At 44.4% G+C, this 12069-nt stretch overlaps 1 protein-coding gene across 2 annotated transcripts in view; it reads left to right on the top strand.

The window, feature by feature from the left end:
* lmx1bb (LIM homeobox transcription factor 1, beta b) overlaps positions 1–12069 on the top strand; it is a 58988-nt gene that overhangs the window by 40941 nt on the left and 5978 nt on the right. For both annotated transcript variants that reach the window (XM_017467382.3, XM_017467384.3), the window contains 2 exons: positions 9495–9727; positions 11290–11465. In XM_017467382.3, the coding sequence (XP_017322871.1) occupies positions 9495–9727; positions 11290–11465 (409 nt within the window). The remainder of the gene's footprint in view (positions 1–9494; positions 9728–11289; positions 11466–12069) is intronic.

Raw genomic sequence — 12069 nt, 5'->3', positions numbered from 1 at the left:
GACTATGACTATGACACGAATTACACTAACGCTAAACATTCACTTCGTATTATTTACTTACTTGCTAACTTATTTAATCTTCCGCGTTGTGTGCTGGGAAGCGCGCGGTATATATGCGGACATGATTACCCTCGCAACTGCTAACAGCTGAGGGTAATCCGGACACACGTGACTTCCCAGCCAATGACGGAACAGGGAGGAGACATGACAAACATAAACAAAACCCACGTGTCCCGATGTCCCTACGGTCACAGCGGAAAAGCAGGTGCTCGCGCATTCGCGCTTCGAGCACGCTGCTTCAAGGGGGAATCGTGACAGAACCCCCCCCTAAAGGCACTCCTCCCGGAGTGCCATGAGTCATCCATCTTCATTGGCGGCCCCGGCCCCCTGGGTTGGATGTCCCGAGCAGAGCCAGGAAACGGCACGGTGTTCTTGGCGGCGTAGGGAAGCAGAGCGACGACCTCAGCTGGACGGGGAGGCGGAGCGACGACCTCAGCTGGACGGGGAGGCTGAGCGACGACCTCAGCTGGACGGGGAGGCTGAGCGACGACCTCAGCTGGACGGGGAGGCTGAGCGACGACCTCAGCTGGACAGAGAAACAGAGCACTGTACTCAGCGGAGCAGGGAAGCAGGGCGACGTCCTCGTCGGAGCCTGAAAGCAGAGCGACGTCCTCAGCTGGACAGGGAGGCTGAGCGACGACCTCAGCTGGACAGAGAAACAGAGCACTGTACTCAGCGGAGCAGGGAGGCAGGGCGACGTCCTCGTCTGAGCCTGAAAGCGGAGCGACATCCACAGCCGGGCAGGCGGGCTGAGCGAAATCCTCGGCGGAGCATGAAAGCTGAGCGACGACCTCAGCTGGACAGGGAGGCTGAGCGACGACCTCAGCTGGACAGGGAGGCTGAGCGACGACCTCAGCTGGACAGGGAGGCAGGGCGACGTCCTCGTCGGAGCCTGAAAGCGGAGCGATGTCCCCAGCTGAACGGGAAGGCAGAGTGAAGTCCCCTGTAAGGCCCGGGAGAGGAGCGTGGGTCTCCGTACGGCCAGGGAGAGGAACGTGGGTCTCCTCGTCGCAGAAGGGGGGAACGCAATCTGCCATGGAGCAGGATGACTGAGCAGTGTCCACAGCTGAACAAGGAGGCTGAGCGGCATCCACAGCTGAACAGGCAGGCTGAGTGACGACCTCAGCTGAGTGACGACCTCAGCTGAGCAGGCGAGCTGAGTGACGACCACAGCTGAGCAGGGAGGCTGAGCGACGTCCACAGCTGAACAGGGAAACAGAGCGCTGTACTCAGGAGTGCAGGAGAAGTCCCTTGTGAGGCCAAGGAGAGGAGCGTGGGTCTCCGTGGGGCCAGGGAGAGGAACAAAGCTCTCCTCGAAGCATGAGGGGGGGAACGACGTTCACCATGGAGCAGGAAGGCTGAGGCTCTGAGGTCACCAGGTGAACCTTGGGCACGGGCGGAGCTTGGGTGGCCGTGTCAGCAGACTGGGGCATGAGGAGAACTTGGCTGTGCATGTCTGCAGCCTGTGGCGTGAGCAGAGCTTGGCTGGGCGTGTCAGCAGCCTGTGGCGTGAGCAGAGCTTGGCTGGGCGTGTCAGCAGCCTGTGGCGTGAGCAGAGCTTGGCTGGGCGTGTCAGCAGGCTTGACCTGGCGCTCGGGGACTGGAGACTTGACCTGGCGCTCGGGGACGTGAGACTTGACCTGGCGCTCGGGGACGTGAGACTTGACCTGGCGCTCGGGGACGTGAGACTTGACCTGGCGCTCGGGGACGTGAGACTTGACCTGGAGCTCGGGGACCTGAGACTTGACCTGGAGCTCGGGGACCTGAGACTTGACCTGGAGCTCGGGGACCTGAGACTTGACCTGGAGCTCGGGGACCTGAGACTTGACCTGGAGCTCGGGGACCTGAGACTTGACCTGGAGCTCGGGGACCTGAGACTGGACCTGGCTCTCGGGGACCTGAGACTGGACCTGGCTCTCGGGGACCTGAGACTGGACCTGGCTCTCGGGGACCTGAGACTGGACCTGGCTCTCGGGGACCTGAGACTGGACCTGGCTCTCGGGGACCTGAGACTGGACCTGGCTCTCGGGGACCTGAGACTGGACCTGGCTCTCGGGGACGTGAGACTTGACCTGGCTCTCGGGGACGTGAGACTTGACCTGGCTCTCGGGGACGTGAGACTTGACCTGGCTCTCGGGGACGTGAGACTTGACCTGGCTCTCGGGGACGTGAGACTTGACTTGGCTCTCGGGGACGTGAGACTTGACTGGGACTTGGACTTTCCTGACTGGAGGCTTGGCTTGGATCTCAGGGTTGAGCTCTGTATGACGTTGCCTGTAGTAGTGGGTAAACGGCAGGGCAGGTTCGCCTTCCAGACTTACACCCCTGAGAAGTTGCTCTAGCTCCTCCTTCGCCTCCGGACTCCCGAATCGCAACATGAAATCCCCCACAAACTGTTCTACACCGTCCAGGTTCCTACAGTGCTTCTCCAGTTTGAGCTGAACCCACTGACGGGCCGGTCCAAAGAACCGGGACCACATAAATCGGAGCCATTGCTTCTCCTCTGGCTTAGGGTCTAACAGACTGGCGAAGTAGTATTGACAGTCTACCAGGAAATACTCTGGGGCACCGAAAAATCCGTCAAATGGGTCCGGAAGCTCCATAAATGTCCATTGTGGGAAGTGGACGGAGTCCATAGCGGGGACGGTTGGCGTCGACTTCCGGGTTCCGCGTCTCCTCTGTTCTCCTGCTGCATCCATGTTTCGGCGGAAGATTCTGTCACACATCGTGACGAAGCAGAGATACAGCGGATGCAAGTGCAGGATAACAGTGTTGTTTATTTAAAGAAACAGACAGGCAGACAAATCCAAAACGTGATCCAAGACGTAACCCATAAACATGCAAGAGGTCAGGCGATTGGCAAACAGGCATACACTGGGCAAGGCAGGAATCTAGGTCGTTACACAAAACAAGACACGAACTAAGACGATTAACTGGAAGCGGATATCCAGCACGAACTGACTATGACTATGACTATGACTGACTGACTATGACTATGACTATGACTATGACTATGACTATGACTATGACTATGACACGAATTACACTAACGCTAAACATTCACTTCGTATTATTTACTTACTTACTAATTTATTTAATCTTCCGCGTTGTGTGCTGGGAAGCGCGCGGTATATATGCGGACATGATTACCCTCGCAACTGCTAACAGCTGAGGGTAATCCGGACACACGTGACTTCCCAGCCAATGACGGAACAGGGAGGAGACATGACAAACATAAACAAAACCCACGTGTCCCGATGTCCCTAAGGTCACAGCGGAAAAGCAGGTGCTCGCGCATTCGCGCTTCGAGCACGCTGCTTCAAGGGGGAATCGTGACAAGGAGAAGACTCAGAGCTGTTATCTTGGCAAAGGGAAGTAGCACAAAGTATTGACTAAAAGGGTGCCAATAATTGTTGCACACCTATATTTAACACAGAATTTTTTTGGATAAATCTGTATTATGTTTGCAATTGTTTGATATCCATGACACGGCTTTAGTTTCATTATGATGTGCTTATGGTCTAATACTGCATCATGTTTGCGCATATTTGCATTGATTTAACGCCTCTCTATAATTCCTGCCCTCTCGCTCACCAACTGGTTAATTATAAAAGTCTTGCAGCAACTACTGGCCAAATTCCTGCCTTTCAACCATTAGCCTACTGTCAGTGAAGGTGCGAAGGTGAAGCGCTGTTGTGTATGTCATCAAACAGTTGCTTGACAATTGCAGCAAATGACAGTCGGATTTGTTATTGTGTTTTCAGATTTGTTAATTTGTTTTCGGATTTGTTAATGTGTTTTGCACTTCATGGCCACTGTACCCGTGTCCATCCTGCAACCCTCCACCGCCACCCTCTTGCCCTAGTGCCTAATACATTGTCTCACCCTATTGCCTAATTCATTATCTCTATTCATGGAAATACATTTAGTGATACTGGTATTTAATTATTTTTTGTTAGATATTTTACTTATTTACATTTATTCATTTTGCTGACACTTTTATCCAAATTGACTTACACTAGAGACAGGATACAACTGAACAGTTGAAGATTATTTACCATTCATTCATATCTTCTTAAAGTTCTCTGCACCATTTTTAACTTATTTCATTAAAAGTAGTATACACATTTAAAATATAGTGTCAATCATGATAAGGCATTTCTTTGTATAGCTTCCCACTTTAAACATGTGAGTAAAATTTTATTTTTCAATTAAAATGCAGATCATGTTAAATTGCAATATGTGAATTTCTTTTTCAAAACATGCTTTCAAATAAATATTTTCAATTACAGCAAATGATTGCATATAATCTTCCATATATGGTACCATAGCTAAAACTGCACCATCTTTATCTCAAAATGTCATTTTATCTGAACAGGCAACAATTAAATAAAAATCATAAAATTACTAATAAAATAAAAAATAAAACATTCACTTTTACCCATCACTTGCTATTGTGTATTATCCCTTGTTTTCATGGACAGCTAAGAACATCACTGTTTATCAAAAACCATGGAAGCTTCTGGATTTCCAAAGTTCATCTTGGCATTCTCATAAGCAACATTACTGTTAAAACTCCTGTACAAGCAGCTTTGAGACCACAGAATTGATTTAATGGTAGTGCATTATTTTCCCCTTGATCTGCCTCAAAATTCAGATCACTTATGTCTTTATGATTGGCACGCACTGAATACACAATCCAGGGGAGCTCGGGTGGTGAAGCCAGAGGAATAGTGTTCAAAGCGATCGTTTACAGCTGTCCTCCTGGGTAATCCTTATCCTTTCTCTGTCTTTGATAGAGATGTGGTGACATAAGAAGTCATTCTGCTGTAAACTGTTATGACCTCCCCCTTGTTCATGTTCAGCATGTTCAGCAGAAAGCGAGAGGCGAATAGGTGGGGAGAAAAGCATGTGTTGCTAAATGTACGCCAATTATCCAGGCTTGCCTCCACCTCTTTCTCCTCCTCCAGGCTTGTCTTTTTATCTCCCTCTAGTCTGTGATCCTTATCGCCAAGTCAAAGGCATACAGAGGAAGGTCTTTTGTGGTGGGGAAATCATTGGCAACATGTGGTGAAAGCTTTAAGATGTTGTCACACTTTAAGTTGCTTATAATCTGTTCAAAGGGAAGACCACATACTCCTGTAAGCGGGCTGCTTTGTGGTTTAAAAGAGAGAAGAAAGAGGAACTGGAAGGTGAGAGCCAGGTTTTGGCAAGACAGAGGGCTTGAAGATCCATTGAGCTTAGTATTCAACTCCCAGTTTGCTGCTTTTTTCTTCCAGAAATATCTTCATCCAACAAGACCTATTAAATGTCTGCCTAGCAGCTGAGTTAAATAAATAAATAAATGGGAAAAATCCTACATTGCAATCAGGAAACAAAATGCATTCAAGTATTCTAGGTAATTAAATAACTATTTTAGAGATGTAAATAATTTTATAATTTCTCTTTTAATTTTGACCACAGTAAATAGTGGTTTACTCTTTTTTTTTCAGCACACTTGCAGTTTCAGTACACTTGCAGCTTATAAATGCGGCAGGAGAACATTCCTCTGGGAAAAGTTGTAAGTCCCTGCATGTGAGCACAAATAAGTTGAATGACAATTTATTGAGTGTGTGTGTCTGAGTGACTGGAAGTTGATAATGATCACCTGGGGAGCATTCTGGGGATTATCTCTGATTCTACTCATGGGGTCCTGGACTAAGAGTGTCTGAATCAATATTGGGGCTGCGTTGCCTGAATTTCGCCTGTTGATCCAAATGTGAGAACCATATCTGTTAATCTGTGCGCTCAGGTGTTGTTAGGGGAACAGACATCCCCATTGTAAAAAAAAATGACGGGCCTTAATCCACTTTCCTCTATCTATCCATCTCTACACTTTGCCTCACTATTTTCTTTTCGATTTGTGATGTAATTTCTATGATTTTTTTGGAGCTTATAGTTTACATACTTTTTACATATGACTACAATTTGATATCTACAATGCTCACTGAATTCAGCACGTAGATAGACTTTTCTTTTTAAAAAAATAAATAAATAAATAAATAAAATAAGAGAAACTATGACTCTTGATGATTTTACATTGTATGTCCAGTAGCAGTGTATGCACGTATTGAGTTTGTAGAGCAGAGTAGCTTAAAAAGCCCCAGATGTGGGCCTGTGTCCAGCCCAAAGAGCAGCAGCTCCACTGGAGTTCTGTCTTTCTTCTCTCCCTTATGGCTTTCATCTTAAACCACAGGACAGAAATCCTCTCCAGACGAGGCACAGCATCTGAGACAACACTGACCTTGTTTATGCCATTGTTTATGACATTTGCTTTGCAGCAATGCTTATAGCAGCCATGCTAACAGGAGGTCTGGACCCTCTTTGCATTGCTCTACTCTATTGCTAACTGAAGCCTTGGGCTGTTAATCAGGTAATGTTACGGGGGATTGAGAGTGGTGACTCCCCCTGGTTGGCCTTCGTCTGCTCACACTGTGGCGTTGTTTTTAAAGACATTCTTTTGGTGCTGAACTTGGAAAGGTATTAAAATGGGATTAGGGGCTCCTCCACAATCCAATGCTTGTGTCATTCATTGGCTTTCTCTCTCTCTCTCTCTCTCTCTCTCTCTCTCTCTCTCTCTCTCTCTCTCTCTCTCTCTCTCTCTCTCTCTCTCTCTCTGCAACCCCCTGCCGTTGCCCTGTTTGATTGTGGATAGCAGTGGGAGTTGAAGTGACTGTGCCTTTCAAAAGGAAAAAGGGGTAGGGTTAAATCCCTACTCCACTGCTCCCTGCTAATTCCTCTTGTTCCTCCAAGAAGGATTTACTTCTGCTGCCAGCCTTGTGAAAGGCTTTCTCTAGCCATCCGAAAAGTTAGCCATCGCCTTCCTGCCAGGGTGTGGTTGCTATAGCAGGGGCATCATGCATGGCTATTCCATCTGAGGTCCTGCTGAGAATGTCGAACTTGGGGGGCGGGGCTGATGACAGCCAAAGAAGTCAGGATTAGATCACAGGACAAAGCCGGACAGGAAGACTTCAGAAGGAACGAATGGGAATTACAGCAGCAAAAATAATGCAAAGTGACAGAGAGGGGAAATAGAAAAATAATGGCTTATAAGATTAGTGGAGGAGGGTAAGAGAGGAGGAGACAAAAATAAAGGGATGAAAAAGAATGTTTTTATTTGGACAATAAGTATCTCGAGAGTATGGAGCGGAGAGGTGAGCAAGCGAATCCAGGAAGTGCCACAGCAGCTCAAAATGGTAATTTCCAGCTTATACCTGTTTTCCAAGCTTGATCTCTCAGGCAAGGATTTGCATCACTGAATAAACATTTGAATTGGATGTGTGGATGGGACCATGACAGATTCATCATCCATGAGTCTGACAGGTCCAACATGCAATAGTCAAATGAATAAATACTTCATTTAAAATCAAATAGAAGAATTCATATTTGGGATAAAAGCTCAGTCTGTCACCAACAAATTAATGTAATGGGGTGCGTTATTCCTGTTATAATCACCCCATCATTTAGTTTGGCTTGCTGATTTTGTGTCAGTATTAAATGAAATAATAATTTGGGGCAATTAGTAAGGTTGTTTTTCAGGTATTATACATGCTTGCCCAAAATATGGGTAAGAGAGAAGAAACAATTTATTATAATATGAAAAAATTAATTTTAACAGATATAACTAATGCAAAATTTAAAAAAAAAAAAAAAAAAAAAACCCACAAAAATAATTAAATCTAAATCCCCTATCTCTCTCTCTCTCTCTCTCTCTCTCTCTCTCTCTCTCTCTCTTACATGTGCTTACTCATTCATTTTGGTATATCCCTCCAGGTAGTGCAATATTCTGTGAATTGAGCAGAATTGCTGAACGTGCCACTTTTTTTTTAAAGGTATTAACATTGTCCTTTGTTGAGTAAAAGCTCCTTAATCTTCTTAACATTTAAGAATAAATCAAAGATTATCGTCTTTCCTAATTCCTTGCCCATGTTCATATTGTTGTTGTCTTGACAAGCTTTAAATGCTGTCACAGGTATTTATGAGAATTAAGTACCCTGTAAATAAAGACATTATTCACATCCAATATTTAACATAACTTACAATGGTGCCACAGAGAATGATAGGGGACTTTGCATTTAAACAATGGTTATCTGTACACATGGGAGTAATTACCACAAATGTCACAAAAGACAAACATGATAAAAACCACAACAATAATACCCCAGTAAACATCAGTACATCTGCCCACCAAACCCAGTGTGCCCCATGCATGGAATATCAATATCTATATCAGCATTTTACAAAGCTATTACCATTACAAAGGCTGACACTGCTGCCCCCTCATTTGGCCTCATATTTACCCATATTCATCACTGTCGGCCAACCCTGTCCAGTATCAGCAGATGATGGTGATTGGCTTTCTCTCTTTCTCTATCATAGTGCACAGTGGCATTGATGCATAGCATAGATATAGACAAGCACTGCAGCAGCTGTCCCACCAGTCCAAGCAAACAAAAGCGCCGGAGCTAATAAATCAGCTATGATGGCCTGGACAGTATCACACTCATTCACTTCCTTTAGCAGGTTGTTTTAGCTGTATGCCTTCAGACTTATGCACAAGGATTGACTGTCTCAGCTTTGACTGTAACAAAAGTTATTATCTGAGCACAGAGGAAATGAAGATTTTTTCTCCAGTGGTTTGTGATAAACATGAGCGTTGTATGCTTTTTGATCAAAGGGCACGGGTAAGATCCCTTTACCTAGCAATAGGAGATAAGTCTGCTGGAGCAGTTATGGAAAAATAAAGTGGTCATTTGAACCAGTGTTACATTCATATTGTAGCCAGTTTGATAGCCTATGTATTACAAGATTGAAGTCAACCACTCACTAATAATCAGTCAGTGGTCAAATGAGTATTTCACTTGGTGTCCAATCAAAGAAAGCTCAGCATTCTTTTTAGGCACTTAGGTATAAACAATGTTGATTCTGGCATGTATAAGATATCATTTTAGTCTCATTCAGTAGCTGGTCACATGATTCTATAAGACATAACTTATTTGGCATATTGTTCCAGTGGCAGTATGGCCTATCTAATCACTGCACTGAATTTGGTAAAGCCAGTCATTTATGGTGCTGATTGAGGTTTGCTGGTGCATTTGGAGCGGGGAAACAAGCATGCATTTCTCCTGATTGGGCTCTGCTGAGGCATTGAGAGGTTATCTAGCGTGCTTTAACAGATGAGCCGCTGTCAAAAGAGATCACCCAGGGTCCTAGCCACACACCCACTGCTCCCTTAATCACAGTACTGTGACGGACAACCACCTGTAGAGACATTCCTCACCATTGCAAACTAGCATTCCCTGAATTCCACTAGTGGCAAACAATATTTAAGAACAAATTGATTAATTGGACTACATGTTTATCATGACTTCCTCCCATGGTTTCTGTCTCCTCAGATTATTTGCTACTAAATGCAGTGGATGCCTGGAGAAGATAGCACCCACAGAGTTTGTAATGCGGGCATTAGAGTGCGTGTACCACCTCAACTGCTTCTGCTGTTGTGTGTGCGACCGACAGCTGCGCAAAGGTGACGAATTTGTACTGAAAGATGGCCAGCTGCTGTGCAAGAGTGACTATGAAAAGGAGAAAGACCTGCTTGGATCTGTCAGCCCTGATGACTCTGATTCAGGTAAGCAAGAAAATGCAGGCTGTAGAAAACTCTTTAAGGTTAATATTTATCATCATCCCATTCAAATATTCACACAAAATGGGGTGAATTATCATGCTTCACAGAACAGAAGAGAATACTGTGTATATCTGAATACATTGTGCCAGTGACATTTTGCTTGCTGACATAACAGTGCATACATATTATGCACACTCTCACAGACAGATAGCAAGACAAACATGAATGTATAATCTGGCAGCCATGAAGGCATAACTGTAACAGAGAGAAGCTAAAGCATATTGATGGCATGCTGCTGGAAAAAATTAGAGCAGTGGAGCGCTATGAATGATGGGGTGGGGTTTAGGGCTTCAGGTTCAGCAGCAGACCTATGCTTCCTATCAGTCCTCTGTTCCGCACTAAAATGTGCACACTGTCTTTAAAGGGGCCAAAGTGTTTGCTAGCCTAATTGGCACTTGCTGCAGATGCCGCAGAGGCCACTAAAGGGCTGCTTCACCAAATTGCAGCAGCCCTTCATTTCAGAAAACTGGCACTCGGGGATTGTAGCCATTACATGGGTTTTTAACTTTTGAACTCTGCCATGTCATGGAGTTTAGCCCCTTTTCTAATTACAATTATTATTCTATCACACATAAGCTGCTTTGTCTTATTAGATGAAATCTCCAGCCACTAAACAATAAAGCCAATCCCCCGCTTGGCTATTGTAATTACAGTAGGAGAGCCAGGAGCCATTTCATTTAGATGGCACATTAGTACGACCTACTGGAAGAGATTACCATGACAGGGGAAGGCTTTGATTGACCGCCTGAGGATCACACGTATTATCACCATCTAATTGAGACACTGTGATTAGTTGATTGAATAATTTCATAATGTTTTTTAAAAGTAATAATGTGAAAAGGAATATTGGATGTTTGGTATCATGCTGGGGTAAAGATTTTTATCATCTAGTAAAGTTGGGTACCAAAGTTTAACTTTGATTCCTTGCATTTTGCACAACAACTAGAACAAATAGAATATTAATACATCCCTCTTTCTAGCCTATATTAAAAACACTTTTACATTTTGTTGCACCATTTTGCATTTTGTTTTTACAAGCCTAATGTATGTGTGGTCATGGGCATTGATTAGAATCCTATAGACTTTGTGGTTTTCATATCTATTTCACATCTTTTCCCATATGTGCACAAATTCCACATACTTATTCTCCTTACAGTATAGCATCCTTTATGTACAGGCGTCTTATCAAAGATTTATTCAGTGCAAAACAGCCAAAGCTGCGTGTTATTAATTATAAATGACACAATGTCCAGTCCAGTGACAAATGTGCATACTTCATAGTGCTTTGCAAAATGCGGCTGTAGCCTTGTGAGAGGATGTGGCCTATTCGTTCAGCAATAAATTGATAAAAGTATTAAAACCACATGTGTCTCTTTTCATTATGGATGTACTGTGTCTGAATCTCCCGAAAATGTAACAGAACAAAAACATCTATTCATCAATAGCCTGTCTGAAAAATTGCAGAGAAATGTGCTGATTCCTGTGAATGACGGATCTCTCCCCAGAGAAGAGCGAGGATGAGGAGCTGGATATCAAGCCAGAGAAGTGCTCTGGAGGCCCGGGCAAAGGGGATGATGGGAAGGATCCGAGGAGACCCAAACGACCACGTACCATCCTCACCACGCAGCAGAGACGGGCGTTCAAGGCTTCATTTGAGGTGTCTTCCAAACCCTGCCGGAAGGTGAGAAACTGTAATTTAGTGTCAAGGGACAGAAATGCTGTATATATGGCTACAACTTATGTAACATTTGACCTTTTTAATGTTTGCCCCAAAAAATGTAATCTTTTTAGGCAATATGCTCCTTACACAAATTAAATATTATAGTGTTATTGTTGGCATTTCCACACTTCGTATGGAGAACATAAAATAGAGTTCTCCTAGATGCCTCCACAAAAGAGTTTCTTTTTTTTTGCTCTGTCAGAGCATGTAAAACTTATTTTTTAAAAAATAAAATAAAAACTAGTATACAGGCCTGAGTTTCTATTCATACTGTTCTACTATGTGTACTTCAAACATTAATGCAACATTTTGCATTTTGAAATTGCAGTACATCATCAATAGCAAGTAGCGTTAGCAATGAGCTAGCCGGCTAACATTAGTGATAACACTAATGTCAATTACCTTTTCAAAACAGCGGCTAGTATGATCAGTATTATAGATTTAACCAAGCACTGTGTCTGTATATTAACTGATCTAAAGCCAATACTGCTATAAACTCATTTAAAAGTAGAGAATGCAGCAATAGCATACACCATCATAAATCTCTTGGTAGGGGGCCTGAGTG

The sequence above is a fragment of the Ictalurus punctatus genome, chromosome 5 (genome assembly GCF_001660625.3).
Source record: "Ictalurus punctatus breed USDA103 chromosome 5, Coco_2.0, whole genome shotgun sequence".
NCBI lineage: Eukaryota > Metazoa > Chordata > Actinopteri > Siluriformes > Ictaluridae > Ictalurus > Ictalurus punctatus.
This window is presented reverse-complemented; position numbering and strand designations above follow the sequence as displayed.